The 20,387-nt window shown below is 53.3% G+C and overlaps 6 protein-coding genes across 6 annotated transcripts; 4 read left to right on the forward strand and 2 right to left on the reverse strand.

Moving 5' to 3' along the window:
- The first annotated feature begins 27 nt into the window (after positions 1–27).
- On the forward strand, positions 28–5,705 carry KVR01_009473 (uncharacterized protein). The gene is made up of 11 exons (XM_044792074.1): positions 28–396; positions 478–743; positions 796–1,324; positions 1,397–1,623; positions 1,682–1,961; positions 2,032–2,265; positions 2,324–3,277; positions 3,341–4,625; positions 4,680–4,760; positions 4,825–5,202; positions 5,261–5,705. The coding sequence occupies exons 2-11, from the start codon at positions 528–530 to the stop codon at positions 5,511–5,513; spliced, it is 4,437 nt and encodes a 1,478-aa protein (XP_044641975.1). The 5' UTR covers positions 28–396; positions 478–527; the 3' UTR covers positions 5,514–5,705.
- A 620-nt stretch (positions 5,706–6,325) lies between these two features.
- Positions 6,326–8,617, reverse strand: KVR01_008977 (uncharacterized protein; the record flags this gene model as incomplete). Its single annotated transcript, XM_044784744.1, has 3 exons — positions 6,326–6,531; positions 6,600–8,419; positions 8,538–8,617. 3 exons carry the CDS (start codon positions 8,615–8,617, stop codon positions 6,326–6,328), a joined length of 2,106 nt encoding a protein of 701 aa, XP_044641479.1.
- A 653-nt stretch (positions 8,618–9,270) lies between these two features.
- On the forward strand, positions 9,271–10,926 carry KVR01_009488 (uncharacterized protein; the record flags this gene model as incomplete). Its single annotated transcript, XM_044783343.1, has 5 exons — positions 9,271–9,608; positions 9,661–10,173; positions 10,237–10,644; positions 10,711–10,852; positions 10,915–10,926. The coding sequence occupies 5 exons, from the start codon at positions 9,271–9,273 to the stop codon at positions 10,924–10,926; spliced, it is 1,413 nt and encodes a 470-aa protein (XP_044641990.1).
- A 2,951-nt stretch (positions 10,927–13,877) lies between these two features.
- Positions 13,878–14,456, reverse strand: KVR01_008920 (uncharacterized protein; the record flags this gene model as incomplete). Its single annotated transcript, XM_044781437.1, has 1 exon — positions 13,878–14,456. The coding sequence occupies one exon, from the start codon at positions 14,454–14,456 to the stop codon at positions 13,878–13,880; it is 579 nt and encodes a 192-aa protein (XP_044641422.1).
- A 1,706-nt stretch (positions 14,457–16,162) lies between these two features.
- On the forward strand, positions 16,163–17,380 carry KVR01_009194 (uncharacterized protein; the record flags this gene model as incomplete). Its single annotated transcript, XM_044786599.1, has 3 exons — positions 16,163–16,567; positions 16,823–16,987; positions 17,021–17,380. The coding sequence occupies 3 exons, from the start codon at positions 16,163–16,165 to the stop codon at positions 17,378–17,380; spliced, it is 930 nt and encodes a 309-aa protein (XP_044641696.1).
- An 883-nt stretch (positions 17,381–18,263) lies between these two features.
- On the forward strand, positions 18,264–20,252 carry KVR01_009351 (uncharacterized protein). Its single transcript, XM_044782374.1, has 2 exons — positions 18,264–19,602; positions 19,675–20,252. Exons 1-2 carry the CDS (start codon positions 18,622–18,624, stop codon positions 19,714–19,716), a joined length of 1,023 nt encoding a protein of 340 aa, XP_044641853.1. The 5' UTR covers positions 18,264–18,621; the 3' UTR covers positions 19,717–20,252.
- Positions 20,253–20,387: the final 135 nt, after the last annotated feature.

The raw sequence follows: 20,387 nt of genomic DNA on the forward strand, positions 1-20,387 counted from the left end.
ATTTACGTGAACATGCAGTAGGATGGGGTTTGTGCAAATCCTTCTCCTCATCAATTGACCCACCGCTGCAAATAAAGTTTGGATGAATACTTATACATCACCCAACCGTGGAGCGGGTGAGCCGGGGAGGAGTTTTTGATTCGAAACTCGCCCCTGACACCTCACAGTCGAGATCGTTCTATTCGCTCCGTCCCGTGCCGTCGTCCCGCTGCAAGACGTGGCCAAGTAAGCGCCCAGTCTCCACACATCCATCATTGGAACCGGTCCGGGGCCGTTCCCAATTCGTGGACTAATCGGTCATATCTCAAATTATTGTGGGAGCGTGCCTTGTTTTTGACCGAAAGGGTGCAGATTCCCGACTGTCGATCTGCCGACCCCATTGGGATTGTTACCTAAGTAGGTAGGCAGAAGCGCCTGACATTTTCAGCTCTCATCCAGCTCTTCCGTTAGGTGATCTCATTATTAATCCGTATACAGCCGAAGTTATCTGCGGGAAGGCAGACCAGGTCGAGTTTGTGAATACAGCAATGACCACCATGGCCTCATCGGTATGCGACGACTCCTTCGGACCCCATGCCGGTGACTGTAGGGGTGGTTTCGACTTGACGCTGTTGTTCGAGGAGTCCATACTCGTTGTGCCCATCAACGCCTTATTCCTTCTCGCAGCCCCCTGTCGAGCTCTCTACCTCCTGCGCAAGAATACGGCCAAAGTCGAGAAGAGCCAATGGCTGTATTACAAAATCGTACGTCCACTGTCCGAATACCTCCTGTCCCCCGCGCTCTAACACCCCTCAGAGCCTGTGCTTTCTCCTGATTGTTTCCCAAATCGGATTTCTCGTCTTGTGCACCCAGACTTCAGCAGTCACTACCAGAGCCTCCATACCAGCTGCCGCAGTATCATTTGCCGCATCTCTTAGCCTATTGGGCCTTTCCTACGCTGAGCATGTTTACTCGTGTCGACCATCGACACTGATCAATGTTTTCCTTCTCTTCTCTGTCCTCTTTGACGCTACTCGAACACGGACACTATGGCTGCAAGACTACAATCGGCCTGCTGCCATTGCTGCCCTTGTGGCGACGGTGGTAAAACTCGTCATGCTTCCTGTCGAGGCAATTGAGAAGCGTGATCTTCTACGTCCTCAGTACCGCGAGTTACCTTCAGAAGCCACGAGCGGCATCTTTTCACAGTGGGCGTTTTGGTGGGAGCTCCCTCTATTTCGTGCTGGCTATGCCAAGAAATTGGAGATTGAGACCCTGTTCCCTCTCGAAAAACATTTCAGGTCTTCGTTCCTGCAGCATTCACTGCAGACGAGATGGAATCAGTGTATGTCATACCACCTACGCCATTGCATATATATGCACGTCACGTGAAGGATTAACTACTGATGTCGCACAGCATCCCGAGAGGGGAGCTACGCCTTACTCTTGGCTGTTCTGAGTACACTGAAGTGGCCTATTCTGTCCATTATTGCCCCGCGATTGCTCTTCGCGGCGTTCACCTTCTGCCAGCCACTGCTCATCTCAGCGACACTGGAATGGGTCCAGACAGATGTCGTGTCTGACGATATGAGCCGGGGATATGGCCTCATAGGCGCATGGTTTCTCGTATATGTCGGAATAGCGGTAGGTGACACCCTGCATGCAGACCGTGGCTGCATGTCGCTGACTCCAAATGTCCCAGGTGTCGACCGGTCAGTACCAGCACCTGACGTTTCGCGCCATCACCATGGCCCGTGGTCAACTCATCTCAATGCTGTACGACAAGGCGACGGATATCAGCATCACAACCGCGGATCCTACCGCTGCCCTGACCTTGATGAGTGCCGATATCGAAAGGATTGACACAGGATGGCGCACCGCTCATGACGTCTGGGCCAACTTGGTCGAGATCGCCATCGCCATTTTCTTGCTGGAGCGCCAGCTTGGAGTTGCATGCCTGATCCCAGTTGCTGCCGCAATTTGTAAGTTATTCGATTTATTCGAGCTTGAAATCAACTGAAAACCAGATTACTCATTTGTCAATCCATCCAGTCTCTATCATCGGATCTGTTATTGCCGTCAGCTTCGTGATGGCACGGCAAGCTATGTGGCTTGATGCAATTGAGAAGAGAATAGCCGTGACATCACAGATGCTCGGGGCTATGAAGGGTGTCAAAATGTGTGGTCTGACCGAGGTGCTTGGCGCTCATATACAAGCTATGCGAGAGGCGGAACTGCGAATTTCCGGCAAATTCCGCAGGTTGTTGATCTGGAACATGGGCTTGGGTGAGTGCTTTCCCATTGGCCCTACAAGTGTCTTTCTAACCGTAGAATTTTTGTGCAGCCTATTTTGCCCCTACCTTCGCCCCTATCTTGACTCTCACTGCGTATAGCCTTATCGCCAGGTCTCGCGGAGGCGATGCTAATCTTGACACAAATCGCATCTTCACATCACTATCGCTTTTTGCACTTCTTCAGGAGCCTTTGACTTCATTTGTCACATCGCTTTCTTCGTTGATGGGATCTGTCGGCAGCTTTGTGCGCATTCAATCTTTCCTTGGTGCTGACATTCGCGTCGATGGAAGAGTCATCCGGCATGACAACAATAAAACCGTCAGCCCTACGGTTTCTAGATCTTCGAGCAGCGGCCACGACGAAAAGTCTTCCTCGTCCACGGAGGAACCTAAACTCGTGCAAGATTTATTGCCAGAAGCTACCCTCAACGACAGCGTTGTCGTTGTAGAGGGTGGCTCGTTTGGGTATGACATTACCACGAAGCCAACACTGAGCGAAATAAATGTCAAGGTCCCTCTGGGAAAGCTCACTTTAGTCGTGGGGCCAGTCGGTAGTGGCAAATCGACTCTGCTGAAAGCATTCCTTGGAGAGGTGACCATCCTGGCCGGGTCTGTCCAGATCTGGAACTCCAATATAGCGTTCTGCGACCAAAGTCCATGGCTCATGAATGGTACAGTGCGAGATAGCATCATCGCCTTCTCATCTGTAGACGAGCTCTGGTACCAGCAAGTGCTGGATGCTTGTGCTCTGCGGGAGGATCTCATGCAACTCCCCAGGGGAGACCTCACCACGATAGGAAGCAAGGGCATTGTTCTCAGCGGAGGACAGAGTCAACGGATCAATCTAGCAAGAGCTGTGTACGCACGAAAAGATGTGATCATCCTAGATGACGTGTTCAGCGGATTAGATTCGCACACCGAGAATGCCGTATTCCACAACCTCCTTGGAGTTCATGGCATTCTGCGACATTCCAAGGCAACTGTTATCATGGCCTCTTCTCGCGGTATGTGCAGATCTTTAATATCTTGAAGTCTTTCTAGGGAGCTGACTGACCTGACTGGGACAGCCAACCGACTTCCCTACGCGGACCATATCATTAGCCTTGACGGCACCGGCATGGGCTGCGAGCAGGGGAGTTTTGATAAGCTGACCGACTCTGGCGGCTACGTTTCTCGCTCGCTCACGTCCTCAGCGGACGTAAAACACGAGCCAGGCCCCGCTGCTTCTGCTGCTGCTGAGCCCTCGGCTGATGCATTACTGAGCTCTGAAATAGCTCTTGTCGATGACCCAGAAGACGGGGCCAGTCGTCGCACCGGAGACGTAGCAGTGTACAAGTATTATATCCGCGCCATTGGCATAACCCCAACATTGGTCTTTGTCTTCTGCATCTGCGCCTACATCTTTTGCCAGTCATTCCCCACCATCTGGCTCAACTGGTGGGCGGCTGCCAACGCGGAAAATCCATTCACACGCCTTGGTTACTACTTGGGCATCTATGCGATGCTGGGTGGGCTCTCAATCCTCTTCCTTATCCTGAGCACTTGGCAGATGATTGTCACCATGGTCCCGCTGTCGGGAAACAATTTTCACCGGAGCCTGCTCAAAACGGTACTCAACGCTCCGATGTCCTTCTTTGCCGCCACCGATGCCGGCGTCACCATTAATCGCTTCAGCCAAGATCTCCAACTCATCGACATGGACCTGCCCCTATCAGCACTCAACACCTTTGCCACGTTTGTGTTGTGCATCGCCGAAGTGATCCTGATCGCTGCTGGCTCGTATTATACGGCCATTGCATTCCCTTTCCTCTTTGTGGCGCTTTGGGCGGTTCAGCACGTCTATCTGCGGACGTCTCGTCAGCTTCGATTTCTGGACCTCGAAGCAAAGAGTCCACTATACGCACTCTTCACCGAATCTGTCACTGGCCTGGTGACGCTGCGAGCATTTGGCTGGCGCAGTGCCCTCGAGAAACGACATCACGAACTGTTGGACCGATCGCAGAGAGCCTTTTATCTTCTCTATGCCGTCCAACGTTGGCTGACGTTTGTCCTGGACATGTTTGTCGCTGCCATCGCCGTTCTGGTCATGGTCATTGTTACCCAGCTCAAAGACGTGCTACCGACAGGGTTGGTCGGTGTGGCTCTCGTCAATATTATTCTTTTTAGCCAGCACCTAAAGCTGTTGATGACTTTTTGGACAAATTTGGAAACCCAGATCGGCGCAATTTCTAGGATCAGATCTTTCACGGCCCATACGGCTTCGGAACACGAACCGCAGGAAAAAGAACAACCACCGCCTACGTGGCCATCCAAAGGAGCCATCGTGTTTGAGAATGTCTCAGCCGGATACAGGTTCGCCAACCATTGATCCCTATACTACTGGCTCGCTAATTGATCATCTCATAGAGCTTCGGAACATGTGCTGAAGAATATCTCCATATCAATCGGGGCGGGGCAGAAAATCGGTATCTGCGGACGGACCGGAAGGTAATGCCGTTCCAAATCCTTGGTGTGCTTCTAATTCTTGGAACTAACCTGTATCCATCTACAGTGGCAAGAGCTCCATGATCTCTTGTCTTTTCCGCATGATAGACCTCCACGCTGGTCGCATAATTGTGGACGATCTCGACATCAGCACTCTTCCCCGTGAACAAGTTCGCGCCCGGCTGGTGGGCGTGCCGCAAGATGCATTCCTGATCAATGGAAGCAGCGTTCGATTAAATGCGGACCCTTCTAAGCAGCTCGAGGATTCTGCCATTGAAGATGCTCTGAGGGCCGTTGAACTGTGGCCCATTGTAGCCGAAAAGGGTGGGCTTGAAGTGCCCATCCAGGAGCTGCACCTTTCGCATGGTCAGAAGCAGCTCTTCTGCATTGCGCGGGCTATCCTGCGTCCCTCGCCCATCGTCGTTCTTGATGAAGCCACTAGCAGGTAAATTACCTTCATCTATCTGCCTGCACCACTTTTGAGATACTAATTTGGTCGCAAGTATGGACTCGCATACCGACGAGCTTGTCCAACGTGTCCTACACGAGCGTTTTGTGAGTCGTACGGTGATTGCTATAGTCCATAAGCTCGAGACGGCTCTGGAAGACTTCGATATGGTAGCTGTTCTTGATGCGGGCGAACTCCAGGAGTTTGGGCCTCCGCAGAAGCTCCTGGAAAAGGGGCCCGAGGAGTCAGCTTTCGCTGCTCTTTACAAAAGTCAAGCCACGAAGAAGGACAGAACATCGCATGACTAAGACACCAACATGATCAGAAGGAGGCCCTAGTAGAATACATGCTTTGTGGAATACCTACGCATCTTCCTTCCTCCAGGGCTGTGTTTGTACCCGCTTACCAGCTTCACGCACCCTTAGTATAGATTACCTAGGCACTTGCTTCAATAGGAGCGTTCTAGTTGTCATCAAAAGTGAAATGATATTTCAACCATACTCTGCTTGTAACACAACTTCTGGCACATACGGCGACGGAGGGCGTTGATCGTGACAACAAGCTCCTGATGGGGCATCCGTGACGACGGTGCCGGCAAGATACCTAGGTAGGCTGCGTGGAACGTATCCTGTGCTGTGCGCCTGTAGCAGAACCCTGCGTCGTCCCACTCCGACGCGGTGTTGACAAGGATGGCCGCGTGCTCGGACTCCGGGATCATCGTGTCTGACTCCGTCATCAAGTCGCCGAGGTTGGAATAGGCGGCAGCGCGGCGGCAGTGACAATAGAAGCGATGGCTGTCGATTATACGTGGGGATTCTAGAGACAATATGGCACACATGACAGCGGAAGCCACCTGAGCAGTATGCTGGCTTTGAGATAGAGACTCTTGTCATGAGGCGGGGTCCTGTGCAGCCGTTGGTCCATGTGCAGCGTCGAGGAGAAACCATACGGTTCAGAGACTCCGCCCCCATTCCGTCGATGTCTCAAGTGCTTTTTTGAGTAGGTGGATGGAATTGTTCTCAATGGAATCACATTTCGGCTTCGGTCCCTTGCGCTCGCGAAAGGCATCGTAGTTGTTGCGGCCCTAACAAAAAATCTCGAAAACCTCATCGTGGTTCCCCTAGTCCATTGACGTGATACTGCGGGCGTAGAAATCCCGAAGCTTGGCGCCAAGTTCGGTTCTGACCTCCTTTGAGCTCATCATGGCCTGAGATATCTTCTTGAAGTCGACCACGGGGCCAATGGCCTGGGGTCTTTCAGCAATGATGTGGGCGTGGCTTGGTTTGCCCTGTGTATCTGGGCTCCAGGGCGAGGCCACGAACGATTCTATCCACCACGATACCCTAGGGATTAAAGCCGGAACACGTCAAATCGTGGTTGGGTAATCATATCACGCCAATCCGCCTCTTCAACTCGGGCATAGGGATCAGCTCGATCGCTCCAGAGTGAAGTAATCAGATCCTCCAAGACAACAAGGTTCCTGAAACCAAGCTTCCGCTGGCTTCGGAACCAGGCCCTCATCCGCCGCTGCGAGCCGACAGTGTTGCACTCAGCCCCTAGAACTAGGGCAGGCCACAGCATCATGCAGCCCAGCTTGCCCTTCCCAGCAACCTCAATATTTTCCAGCTCTTGCACGCCGAGCTCCACAAGCTCTTGCACCGCAGCAACTGGCGAACAACGAATGCTCCTCTGGAAAAAGATCAGCCCAGCATAATAGAACGCCGCGGATGTGTGGTGGACGACGGCAGCATGCTCCCGCTTTGCTTCTGAGCTGAACACCTGGGCCGGGAGACCTGGGAATTGGAGATACAACTGCAGCTCGAAAGCGTCCACTTCCCCTTCCAGGGGAGGAGTCTTGTTTGAAGAAGCGGCGATCAGCGTGTTGATACGGTCGTGGGCTTGCAACGTGGATCTCGAGACACCATAGTATGGGAAGGTAAATTCGAGGTCAATCGCAGATCCGCCATCATCTCTCAGAAACGATTTCAGATCGTCAGTAACAGGAAAGTCGCAGAGTATAGCCATCTTCACCATGTGCTGCCTGAACGCAGATACGGCCATCTCATCAACGCCCCGGGCTTGTAATTTGGAAAGATAGGCTAGACCGCCGGAGACATGAGTCCTCCACCGTTGGGTCGTACCGGACACGGCCTCGACAGCAATACAGGCCATGATTGCCATTGCGCAAGACTGGCCTTGGTGCTCGTCGGCCCGGGCCAGGTTATGCCGCAGGTGGCGAATGGCTTCGCCGTCATGGTGTAAAGCCAAGACATGATCCTGCTCTGTGGTCCTCCCACTAAGTTCGAACAGGTTATAAGCAGCGGCTGAGCAAATAGCGTGGAAGATGGCCACATCGGCGTTGGAATCATCTGCCATGGAAACAAGGCCTTTCAGTGCCATGGGCAGCATCATAGTGCGGCAGGGGTTGTGCGGCTCGTCGAGAAGGACAATCTTCCTACTGGTGAAGGTAACCCAGTGGTGTATCAGACGCTTTTGCTTTGATGGCATGGGCATTGCATCCAGGTGGCGCGATGGGCCGCGAACAAGACGCTGATGAGACACATCCTGGGCAGCGTTTTGAGACGTCTGATCCACTTCCTCACGAATATGGTAGTCTGAGGGATTATGTGATACTGGTCGAAGTGAGAACTCGGTATCGGTAAGAGTGCCACAATCTTGCACCCTGGCTGCGTCTGGGGTGGGCTGTGCTGTGACCGAGCCCTCCCATAAACGCCGGGGAGGATAGCTCGTTGCTTCACCAGCATCAGTGGCCTCGCCTGGTGTGTGGGCCAGAGTGGCAGCAGAAAGCTGGCCAGGGGTGTTTATCGGTGTTGTGCTATATTCGAGAAAATTCAGGCGGGCTCGGTCAGATTCCGGAAAATGAGGTTCATCGGGTTGCGAGAGGCCTTGTCCTGAAGAGGTTACTGGAAAGACTGAGAATGCTCCCGTGTTTAGCACAGAAGACTCCCCAGGATACCACGCATCGATTCGTGTCAATGATTCGTCAATATCCGGAGAGGTCATGCGGACGATTACTGGCGCAGCGCCAAAAGACGGCAATGAGCGTCTGGAAGCCCTTCCATCCCGCGGCAGATCGTCGACGGAGCCGTGATCGTCGTCTGTGTGGGGATTATATGGCACCCAGGTTAGCCTGATGCCATAGCCCTCACATTCAAGACCCATTTGACGGCAACGCAAGCATTTTGGTGTCTCCCTGAGAGGCGTTGAAGTTAGAACACCGTGTATTTCTCAAGGGTCCTCCACTGCACCCAGCGACTGGCGATGGTGTCACGAGTTCGGAGATGGGGCCCACGGATCCTTGGCACACTTACTCGTCACACTTGACTCGACGGGACCGACAAGTCCAGCAACCAGTAAAGCATTTTGTCCGTTGCTTCTTAGTCACGGGCATGATGCAAGGCTATTCCCGGACAGCCTTGCAAATTGGGTAGTGACGGCGAGCGTCGGCGAGGTTGTGGTTTGATGTGGTAGGGAGAGTTTGGCCAATCGCTTTGACTTGCCACAGCGGAGCTGGAGGACGGAGCAGCCGGCTAGAAAGAGTTGGGAGAAGAAGAGGAGCCGCCGCACCTGGGGAGCCGGACGAAAGAGGAAAGGCGGGTTCTTTCAGATTGATGGCGATTGGCTCGCTTTCAACTTCTCGTCCCGCAGCTGGCCAGACCCAATACATGCCCAGGTGCCGGGGTATGAGTCGCGCTAAGCTCGCTATGAATTTCCCTCTCCGCAGGATCTCATATGCCGCATTGTTGTCGTTCCTACTACTACCATCTTGCTTCCGGAAATGAATCTTGGATTTCAACACGGGTCGCGAGGGAAAGGGGTTGCCCCTGCTGGCTTGCCAGTCTGAAGTCCTGGCATGAACTCGTTGAGTGCAGTCCGAACACTGATAAATTATGAGGACCTCCCGCCCGTCATGCTGGTCTCTAAACACCCATTATCAGTACCAGACTCGAAGACACGTGGTGGCATTGTATTTCTCCTCAATCAAATACAACTGAATTCTTCGAGGTTCTGCGAGATCATAGTCCTTCAGAAAGGCTGGTGAAGATGAGTGCGACAAGAAGCAGGACCCGGAACGCGCCGACCGAGAAGTCGACAGATGCGGCAGTCGAGAAGCAAGAACCAAAATACAACGATGGCGAATCCGACGAATTCGAATTTGGTGGCTCTCTCGGAGTCACAGCTCTCATGATCAGCTTCCCACTGGTAATGTGGTACATGTGGATCGGAGCGACTTACTATGAAGGTCGATTGCCCTTGCCAGCTGCAGGTCAAACCTGGGGAGAGTTTGGCCATCACCTGGCTCAACTCGTGTATGAGGGGGCCTACCCGACAGCCAAGGCTTGGGCTATCTTTTGGACTTTTTTTGTGGCCGAGGGTGTCATGTATGTTCAACCAAGCCTTCCCTTCATCTGGCAGACACTGACAAGTTTCAAGGTACTGCTATATGCCGGGAGTCATGACCCAGGGCCGACCATTGCGACACGAGGGCGGAAGGAAGCTGCCGTACTACTGTTCCGCCTATTCTAGCTGGTATGCAACCATCGCTATTGCCGCTGCCCTGCACCTGACCGGTCTTTTCCCTTTGTACACACTCATCGATGAGTTCGGGTCGATCATGACTGTGGCTATTATCTCCGGCTACCTCAACAGCTTGGTCGTCTACGTCCAAGCCATTCTGAGGGGCCGGACACACCGTCCTACGGGGTACCCTCTGTACGACTTCTTCATGGGCATCGAGCTGAATCCTCGCATTGGGATCCTGGACTTCAAAATGTTCTACGAAGTCAGGATCCCTTGGTTCATTCTATTCCTGGTCACCGCCTCAGTCGCTACTCGCCAGTACGAGGACTACGGCTATGTTTCGCCCGAAGTCCTATTCCTACTCATGGCACATTTCCTCTACGCCAATGCATGTGCCAAAGGAGAGCAGCTGATTATCACATCATGGTGGGTTCTTTACCTTGAGATCTCTGGAATCTTCAGTCCACTGACAGCGCACTGTGACTGCAGGGACATGTACTGGGAGAAACTTGGTTTCATGCTCACCTTCTGGAACTTGGCCGGCGTCCCCTTTACCTACTGCCACTGTGCTCTCTACTTTGCAAATACCAACCCATCCGAATATCGCTGGAACCGCTATGCACTCGCCGCGCTTGTCGTCGTGTACCTCTTTATGTACTGGATGTGGGACTCATCGAATGGCCAGAAGAACTCATTCCGCCAACAGGAAAGGGGCCAACTTATCAAGCGCCAAACATTTCCCCAAGTCCCCTGGATTGTCATCGAGAACCCCAGGACCATCGAGACAGATGCTGGTGACCGCATCCTGGTGGATGGCTGGTTCGCTATCGTGCGAAAGCCGAACTACGTTCCTGACATGTTTTTCTCCATGTCTTGGGGTTTGATCACTGGGTTCAAGTAAGACCATTCATTCATTCGTATGCCTAAGCAGAAGTATCAGTTGCTAATATCATACACCTCTAGGAGCCCATTTCCATGGTTCTACTTCGTCTTCTTCATGATCATGATCGTGCATAGGGCTACTAGGGACATCGAGAGGTGCCGCAGGAAGTATGGCGCCGCTTGGACCCAGTACGAAAAGGAAGTCCCTTATTTGTTCTTCCCGGTCAGTAAACCCATCTGAGAGACCACGATTTCACTGAGTAAAACAGAACTGACATTCATTAGTACATCTTCTGAAGCATGAATCAGCAAGGCCGACATTGATCCAAACACTAATCATATCACTTGCCCTCCCTCCCGGCCTTGAGTTTCTGCGGATCGCTTGATCTTCGTTCCGAATATTTGATCCGCTGAGAGCAAAGCTTGCCGCCCGGCGCAAAATGGTAGTATAGCAAGACGTCTTCATAAAAACTGTAGAAATATGTAAATACGAAAATCTTAAATGATAATCTACTCATAAGGGCTAAAACTAGTAGAATTAAAAGTAACTGGTTTCGCTTCTGTTCCGCATACGTCCGAGGACATACATGGCGCTTTCATACGGTGTCAACGTGTTGAACCATGAGACATAACACAATGCTACCTAGCAGAGGGCACAGCAGGCGCATGTGCAGTAAAATTTCATTCTCCTTCCAAAAGCTATTGCATCTACAGTTTGCGCACCAAAATCGGCCAACGCCACTCTTGTCAGGAGAGGAGATGTGACTACTGCTGCTTGTCCACGATTGTCACTATCTTCTGCGTTCTGTTGTGGTCCAGGCGCTTGGCTACCTAGCTATGGCTTGACTCCGGAAACGTCGTCATGGTGCCGCTTTCAAATGTTACCAGTTTGTGAACTCGTTGATCACATTTTGCCATCGATTTGATAGCCACACTGTGGGGTTTCCCTCCGCGCCCTGAACAGCACAGTCCAGGAGATGTGTACGGCGGCGAGTTCTCTCTCCGTTCAACCCATGAACCTAGATCATGTATTAGGTAATTGTTGCACTGTTCAGGGTTTGACTGGCGCACCAAAACTCCCTCTAGGCTCCGGCGTCCTCAAGTAGCCAGGTTGATACCTCCAACTCGAAGCGAACATGTCTAGACGAGTCCCCCACCCTCCGTGGTCGCGAGCCACGCAGAGCAGATCGTACAGGATGAGGGCTGCTCTGCGATACCGAAGTGGGCTCGGCGAACCGTACGCATCTGGAGGAATCCGTCGGCCGCCGAGGACGCGAACCGCGCATAGCCGATCGTACAGGATAGGTTCGTTCGGTTCTCGAAGCCCTACCGTTCTCTTGACCAGGTCGGCCGATGTCCGTCACATTTCTCATGTGGTCGCTAGCGCTCTCGGCAGGGCGTTGACAATCCTCTGCCGCACGATTCGGACTATTAGGCATGCAAGTGTTGAACACGGCAGTCAAAGCCCGTCCAAACTTGAAAAGACCACAAGCTGGGTTCGTAATTCTCATCTCAGTGACTTTCTCAGAAATGGTGGTCACCCGTGGGGCGAAGGAAACAGTCTTGCGTTGTGTGGAAGTCTCGATATCGGCAGGGGATCGCCCTGAGTCACTGTTCCCCTCGAAATTGAAGATTGCTCTTCTAGAATCTTTGCGAAGAGCTTGTCAGCTAAATAATGTCCCTGGATATGCATTTCTGTAAGCTTCTTACCTCGAGATGATCTGCTGACAACCGGCACTCTACCTCGCTCATCTACGACGAAATCCCCACCATTGTATTGACGGCTCAGCACCGGTAAGCATGCCGCCTCCGCAGATGTACACCACATCGGGGCATCCCTATTGGGGCTCATATTTGGTGGAAGTATGATGAGGTTGAGAAAAGCCAGTCGTTGGTGTGCGACTTGGGTCAAATAGTTTGAATTACGGCCAAGCATCAGGTTATTGTCCTGGAGCATGGTAAGTTCATTCACCAGCCACGAAGTGAACTCCATGCTCGTCACAGCAACAGCCTTGGGAATTCACCATCGTATGCTTCAAGCCACCTCACGCAGACCACCGCATGCAGGTTTCGTAGCTTCGGTCTAAACCCGTGCTGCCATGTGGCATCTCTGAAGGCGTACCTAGGTACTCGGCCCCTTGATGCAGTAGTCAACGCTCGAATACTCACCATAGAAACGCATAATTCTCATCAGCAAAAGAAACATAGTCATCAACACTAGCCAAAGTCTGGTAACAGCCGCACGGACGAGGCTAGCCAGAATCGGTTCTGGCGACGGCCCGCGGGCGTTGACTAGGAGACTAGCACCGCACTCAGCAATCTCGGAGCCTACGAGGAGTACCCCAAGAATGACTTTGAACCCAATTAATAACCAAAAGATTAATAAAATTTATAGTAAGCAACCCTCTAGTGTAGTTCGACAGGTCAACCAGTCACAGTGATAAGCATCGCCTCCGCCCCCGACAAGAACCTGTCACAAGGTCAGCTATATAAATTCCGCGCATGATTACCGATCAGAATACTGCATTTTCCACTGCACAGTTGCGAAATGATCATGGAAATTACTACACTCACAAAGCCACGTCCAGAACGTGTCGAAGGCTTCTTTCAAAGGGATTTCCTGTGGCTACCGCATCCCCGATCTATCATACAGTGAGAAATTTCTTTTGATAGGACTTGGACCTATTGATCAAAGGCTTGCTTGAGGAGGCTGGTCTGTCCGAGGCCGTTCCCCATGAGTTCATCCGCCATGATGCGATCCATTAGGTAGTTATGCCGCAGTAAGTCATGCCCTAGCAGGATTTACATAGAGTCCATACTATGGGGGGTTACATACCTATTAAATACGGCATTGTGCTATGTAATGTCATACTACCAGAGTCTATGAAGGACAGAATCATGCTTTAGGATTGTACGGCGTAACAATTCATACTATAGGAGATCATCCTCTGGGAAATCATCACATGAGAGATCATCTCATTGGACCTCATCTTATTGAAGTTTATACATGTATTGGGACTCTATTCAATAGAAGGTCCTCGCACAGGAGGGTATTCTGTACGAGGCTCTCTAGAGCTCCTATTGAAGTTTTCCTCCTAGGAGGTTGTAATATAACTGGTCAATTGTCCCAAGGGAGGTCAAGCCATACGAGGCCGTCATATGAAAGGTGCTCTGCTGATTCAGTCTGTCGAGGGCGATTGCCCTGAATTCTGCGCCGATGGTTTCTTCCTCTCCCTTCCAGGTGCATATTATACGTTCCCATCCTTACGCTTGATCAGATAGTTGTAGCGGAAAACAAACCCATGTCGGCTGAGCTCAAATCCAAAATTCCATTTTCCCCACCTCTTCCTGATTTCATTCCATGTATCATTCCTGGTTCCCCTGGGGGCGTTCCGATATTTGGTTGCTTCTTCCAGAATGAATAAGTCCATAGCCACGAGCCAGTGGTGCCTAGTGGTCGAATGCACTGAAGCGGTCGTCTTCGCCTCCTCCCAAGTTCCATTCCACGGATTTCCACTCCACGGGTAGCCCTCTGGCACACCAGGAGGGTCTAGGTCGGGCTCCAAAGCTGCTAGGTCGGGCTCCAAAGCTGCTTGGTCTGGTTCCGCAGTTAGCTCGTACAACTCTGCCCTCTGCTTCTCAAGCTGCTCCTCGCATTGCTGGAGCCTCGCCTGGATGTCTGAATTCTGGGCTATCAGGGCGTCAATCTCGGCCTTGAGCTTCTCCTTGACTCTTTTAAGCTCGTTAGCCAGCGCTTTGAGGGCAGGGTCGTCAGTGCCCGCCTCGGCGGGTGGTGTGGCAGTCTGCTGGACGGGCTCGGAAGGCATTTGGTCTTGTTCAGTCTGCTGGTCGGCCACGACTGGTGTGGGAGCTTGGGCCTCATTCACAGTGGTAGGATTCTGGTTGGCATTCATTGCTCCGACGAAAGACGTTTGCGAATGCGGTCTGACGAGATGGGCGACTCCGCGGTATCGTCGGCGTCGGTCACTCCACCGATAGAGCAGGGTTCTAATGGTAGTCGGGGTTTGATGGAAATAACGTATTTGCAGTGATGAGCTTGATGAGCTGTGGTCAATGATGTTCAAACGATGAGCGGTAGTGTGAAATGTCGAAGTTGTCGGAACCCCCCTTGGGCGGGTGACGTGTTTTGCAGTAAACATACACCCGCAGGTTCTTATTGCCTCCGTTATGGGAATCAGCTTGTGTGGGAAGGCACGCCTCCTCCTCGAACCTTACTGCCTCCAGATGTCACTTGACGGTCAGGGTTCCTGCTTCCAAACTGACCTTAGAATTCAACCTGTCAGGGACGAATCTCAACAGCGGCCTGGGCATGAGGTTGTACCTACCTAGGTACCTAGGTACCAAGGCAGTTGTGATGAGTGCAAGGCCATCCTCTCTGAGTGAATCTGTTCCGAACGACGCGCTCTGTCTGGCAAAGATTTCTTGTCCAGGGCTGTGGTATCAAGTTATGAATTCGAAAACTCCATGATTTCCCTTCCTTGAACCTGGAAATTGGCTGAGATTACAAGCCTAGGGCTTATACACCCGAAATTCATCAGATGATGACTGCGGCATAGGTTACTACCTCAGGCTAGGTAAGCTGAAGCTGTCAACGATCGCCACTGATGTGCCACATCTGAGGGGTGAAATTGGGATCCAACATACATTTGGTACCAAACAGTGCTGGCAAGAGACGGCAGCACCAACAAATTCTTTGGCCTTTGGAGCAGCACCATCTAGCTCCATCCGAGCCTTGATTCATGGCTGATCCCCTGCCGTCAATGGCACAGCCCTTAAGCTATCCCTGGGTGTTGATATCTGAGGCAGCTGCGGCCAACTCCAAAAATGGACCCGTACCATCTTTTCATTTGGCTTACTTTGAGTTGAGGGCATACCAGAAAAGCACACCATGTCTTCATGAGAGGTGTTTACTCGTGAGACTAAGCCATTATCAGGTATCAAGTTATTCCAGCGCGAAGAAGTCGGTAGCTCCCGGCAGAAGCTACATTTGGATGCAGAAAAGGGGCGAAAGAAGCCGCAACTCGGCAAATACAGCAGCAAACTCATGGCCTAAAGGCCTGTTCACTTTTGCACATTGGTAATGAATTCGAACCCGGTTTTCTTATTCACTTGTACCACATCCGGCACCCAAAAACCCGCTCATTGTTTTCAACACAAACAGCCTAGATTGCTACAGGCACCATCAACACTTTTCTCCAGTGAACAACCCACAAGCAAGATCCGAGCTGGACACATGACCTGTTGGCCAAAGCTCAAGTGGTTGAGGCTTCAAAGTACGTCTCACACATCTACTGGCCTCCCTTGACTGTGCAAACAGCGACGGGTAACACATCTTCACTGTCCCACCAGTTCCTCGCTTGTTTCATCCACCACACATTCACTCTCCCTCTTTCACCGCAACAGTGACAAGTTGCAGCCTGCGTTTGCCTAACACACCTCAGGCAACCAGAAAGATCTTTCTCATCCCCTTCGTTTGCAGCCATCCTGACCACAGCTGTCACCATTGAAGAGAATGGCAGACCAAGCCAACAGCACGCTCGGCTCGCACCAGCACCAGGAGGGAGGTTCGAGCCCGGCTGAGGGAAACACCACCCTTGTTTCTACCCCAAAGGGAGGAAACATTAGGCACTCTCAATACGCAGAGGCCATTGCCAACCCCCTGCCGGAGCTTGCGGTGACTCCTGAGGAGGAGGGAACGGAGCTCGAGACGTTCCCCAGGCTGTCGGAGATCGAGTTCGACGTGTCTGGCTGTTCCACTCGCGCTGTTGTGGAACCGGACGACCTGAGCGACCATCGTTCCGCTGCCGTTGTCTACGTGGGAGAGAAGCCCAGTGTGTGGCGCAAGTACAGGACCGCTTTCATCATCACGCTCGTCCTCCTGGTCCTGGGCCTTACTGGCACCATCGTCGGCGTCGTGGTTGGCAATGCGAAGAGCCACGCGGTCGGAGCTACCCCCAGGTGAGTCATTGATTCATCTCATACGAACGGCCGAGTCGCCTGCCTCATCATGCCTCATTTCTGTTGTCGTGATTTGTCTTGTCTCGTTACTGACCACGATATTCTCCAGCACCTCGCCTACGCCCACCTCGACCTCTGCTACTATGAGCACTGAGACCTTTTCCACCACGTCTGGTTCTACGATGGGATCTTCGGTGCGTTCTACGGTTACTAGTCCAGTTTCCGTGTCCTCATCTCCATCGAAGTCGTCATCGTCCTCGATGGCCTCTTCCCACTCTGTATTCCCTACCCTGTCCCGCTTGCCGGGGCATCATCGTGGCAACCCAGCCAGGTGGTGCCTCTTTTGCATGCAAGAATTCCTCCCCAACTGCCGTTCAACGTGATTGGGCACTAACAGTACATCTCTAACCAGGTCCCCACCCCCAGCCAGTGCGCTGATGCTTCCGGTTTCCTCACCTCCGTCTCGTTCATGGGAGTCCAGGGCGGCCCCAGCAACGGCGGCTGGAAGACGGCCTACTGCGGCTCCGCGAGCAACGCAAAAGATTGCTGCGCGTGCTGCTTCAGAAACAAAGACGGCTGCAACTCCTGGGCATATTACGCGAGCTCGGGCTTCGCCGGAACCCGCTGCGCCCTCATCGTCGGCTGGGATACGGGTGACGGCAAGGACTCGACTTGTCCGGCAGGCCACGACGCCACGGTCTACTTCAGCACCGAGTCGGATGACTCTAGCGATGCGGGTGCTCCCGGACCGTGTGGTATTATGGCCGACTAGCCCACGTGATCCGGTTTGATTTGAAGGCATTGCAGTCGCTTTCAATAAGGCCTGGCCTGGACGACCAGGCAGGAAGGAATTGCATTTCGGAGGGAGTTTCATGATTTGTGCTTTGTCTCAACCGTCGAAGGATACCCTTTCTCCTGGCTAGGGATGGTGCATGTGGAGGGAATGGCGTTTTTGTTTTCTAATGTAAAATACAGCGGAAGTGGGTGTTGACGACGGTCACAATAATTGACCACCCGTCTGTGGATCGACCATGGAAGCAGCTCCAGTCTGCAAGGCCACGCTCAAGAGCGAACAGAAGGGCCCCATTCGAGCACACGTATGTGCATTCAAGCCATAGCTGAAAATGGAAACTGATTCCAAACAGTAGGGGCAACGTTGAAGTCTAGATGTGCAGTTTGAGAAGCGAACAAGGTAGCACCTATGTGATAGTGAATGAAGAAGCTTGACCAGTCGGCACCTGGGATGGACTAGCCGCTTCCTGTCTGTGCCCTTCCGAGGTTGCAATTCGGGTTCCCTCCCAGCCCCAGCCCATTCATTGCCTTCCTTTGCTTCCTTGGTCTCCCGTCAGCTGGTCGCCTCTACCTGCCGAGGGGTTGGGGGAGGGGTGTTTGGGGAACGGGGTACCAAGACCCCCAACCACAATACTAGGGCAGGTGCTTGTACATGGTACATCTGACCCACCAACCTTGCTCGACCTGCACTAGAGCGGTTCTCTCGCCCAGCCCATGTGGCCCCTACTGCCCGAACGGGTAACTGAGAACCGGAAGGTGCCACAGCCAGGGCCCCCGCAACTGCATCATGTCAGCCTGTTGCTCCCCCCCAAAGCAGGATTGCAGCTCCCTCGCCAATAGTAACAATAAATCCAAATACCTAGGCCGGGTTGGTACTTAGCTGATCTGCTGCGTGAGGCTCATCTTCGATCCCGGTTCTCAGACCCAGCCATCGTCCATCATCGTCATCACACACCACAACCTCGCTGACACCTCGCTCGCAGTCGTTCATTCAATCCATCAAAGCAATTGGTGACACCAACGTCAGAGCACCCGTGCCGCTCGTCTAGAGAGACTCTCGGGAGATACACAGACCCTCCATCAGCCATCAGCCATCAGCCATCAGTCAATCCCACCACAGCGGACACAGCCGGCCCGACCAGAAGCTTAAGCTCCTCCCCCACGTTGCAACTGCAACTTCTCTCTCTCTCCCTCCACTAGCCACCTCAGCACAGCACAGCCATGAGTCCCTTCTTCCGGGGCGGCGTCCGCCCTCTGCGTCGTCACCCACGCCCGTGGTCTATGAACCCGCGACTGAACCCGGACCTCGCCAAGGACGATGTGCACCTCGACGAGAAGGGCTTCCTCGAGACCACAGAGATCAGGCTCCCCGTCACCAACAGCCTGTACGGCCGGCCCGCTGATTTCCTCGTGCCCGTGCGTCCCGACTCGCCTGCCGCCCGGGACGAGCACGCACCTGCACCTGCCATTGCCGAGGAAAGCGGGGCTACGCCGAGTGCGGGTGCAGATGAGCCGACGCATGCTGCTGCTGCACAGACGCCGGCGGCTGACGACGTCCGGGGTGAGACTGAAGCAGCCGACGACGAGCTGCGCCGGAGCTCGGTCCTGTCGGAGCAGTACCCCATCCAGCGCCACGACGATGAGGACTCACCCACCTCGTCTGAGCGGGGCGCCCTGATTGACCAATTCCCCACCCACAGCAACACCCGCGACTCTGGCGCCGTCATCCTCGAGTCACCCATCATCAACTCCTTCGTGGAGAAAGGCGGGCCCGGCTGGGGATCGCTCGCGGCCGCCAGTGCCATTCAGCCACCCACCAGCGTGGATGTGCCCCCCCAGGACTCTCCAGTCACTCCCAAGGCCGAGTCGGGTCAGGGCCACGAGGCGGGCGCCGGAGCAGACGTCTCCTCTGAACCAATAGTGGAGGAAACTGGGGAGGATTTCGAGGATGACGACGCCACGCCCGTCCAGGAAGTCGCAACGGCCTTCGAGACGCCCTTCGAGACGCCCTTCGAGACCCCGTTCGAGACGATGCCAAGCAAGGAGCTCGGTGCTGCCCAGCCGGCGCCCGTCACTGAGGCTGCACGGGTTCCGGGCGAGGACGTCGTGCGGGACGACCAGACCATCTCCAGCAAGGCCCCGACCGTCAGCGACGCGTCAGCCACCGGCCGGGAGCCCCTGATGAATGATGATCAGCTCGAGGTGAGCGACGAGTTCAAGCCCAAGCCACTGGTTTTTGACGGGCCTGAGGAGCCGCTGATCTCGGATGAGCAGTTGGATGTGGATGATGACTTCAAGCCTCGAACGGCCGTATGAGCGCCGTTACTACAGTGCGGTCCCGCAAAGAGACCCTTTTGTCTGTTGTACTCGTTTGTGATGGGTGAATTGCTTCGCAATCGGACGGCACAGGTGCAGCGAGTAGCCGGTCACAGGTGCCGGCAGTCTGCAGATCGAACGGGCAGCGGCCCAGACATGAACATTCTTGAAGCTGTTGCGACATTTACTATAATCGAAGAGACGAGTACGAGTATGGATATTCGACAAAGTCCCCCGGAAAGGGCTAATTGCGTTTAAAGAGTTGGAATGTATTTACCTGTCCAGTTACTGTTGGGGAAGTGGGAGGTGGCACTGGCCACGGGGAGGCATGATATCAACAATACCCAAAGCGATCTTTTTTTACGACATCACGAAACCGTTCTTTTATTTTGCAACGGGAGGTTGGTCGACGAGGGCGTTTTATTCTACGGCACTGATTATGGGAGCACAGGCACTTACTTGCGTGTCTGATGCTACCCGGCCTGGACAGAGCATGCTGCGCATGTTCTACGATAATAAAAGCACATTTAATTTCGTGTACCGTTTCCATCCTGAGCCTTCTTGGCCAACCTGGGTGCCCTTCCAGTTGCGAGAGACCAGGGTTTCCCTTCGTCGCCATTCCTGGGGGAGGCACCTAGCTATGGCCACTCTCCTCACAATGCGAAGGCGAT

This window comes from Diaporthe batatas, assembly GCF_019321695.1.
Source record: "Diaporthe batatas strain CRI 302-4 chromosome Unknown Contig00011, whole genome shotgun sequence".
NCBI classification, from domain to species: domain Eukaryota; kingdom Fungi; phylum Ascomycota; class Sordariomycetes; order Diaporthales; family Diaporthaceae; genus Diaporthe; species Diaporthe batatas.

What these genes read in the sequence shown, in the direction of transcription:
- KVR01_009473 (XM_044792074.1), top strand. Translation starts at nt 528, where the DNA reads ATGACCACCATGGCCTCATCGGTATGCGACGACTCCTTCGGACCCCAT. An exon ending in GCAGACGAGATGGAATCAGT is followed by an intron (nt 1,325 to 1,396) that starts GTATGTCATACC and finishes GATGTCGCACAG; the next exon opens with CATCCCGAGAGGGGAGCTAC. An exon ending in CCCAGTTGCTGCCGCAATTT is followed by an intron (nt 1,962 to 2,031) that starts GTAAGTTATTCG and finishes CAATCCATCCAG; the next exon opens with TCTCTATCATCGGATCTGTT.
- KVR01_009351 (XM_044782374.1), top strand. Translation starts at nt 18,622, where the DNA reads ATGAGTCCCTTCTTCCGGGGCGGCGTCCGCCCTCTGCGTCGTCACCCA. An exon ending in TGAATGATGATCAGCTCGAG is followed by an intron (nt 19,603 to 19,674) that starts GTGAGCGACGAG and finishes TCGGATGAGCAG; the next exon opens with TTGGATGTGGATGATGACTT.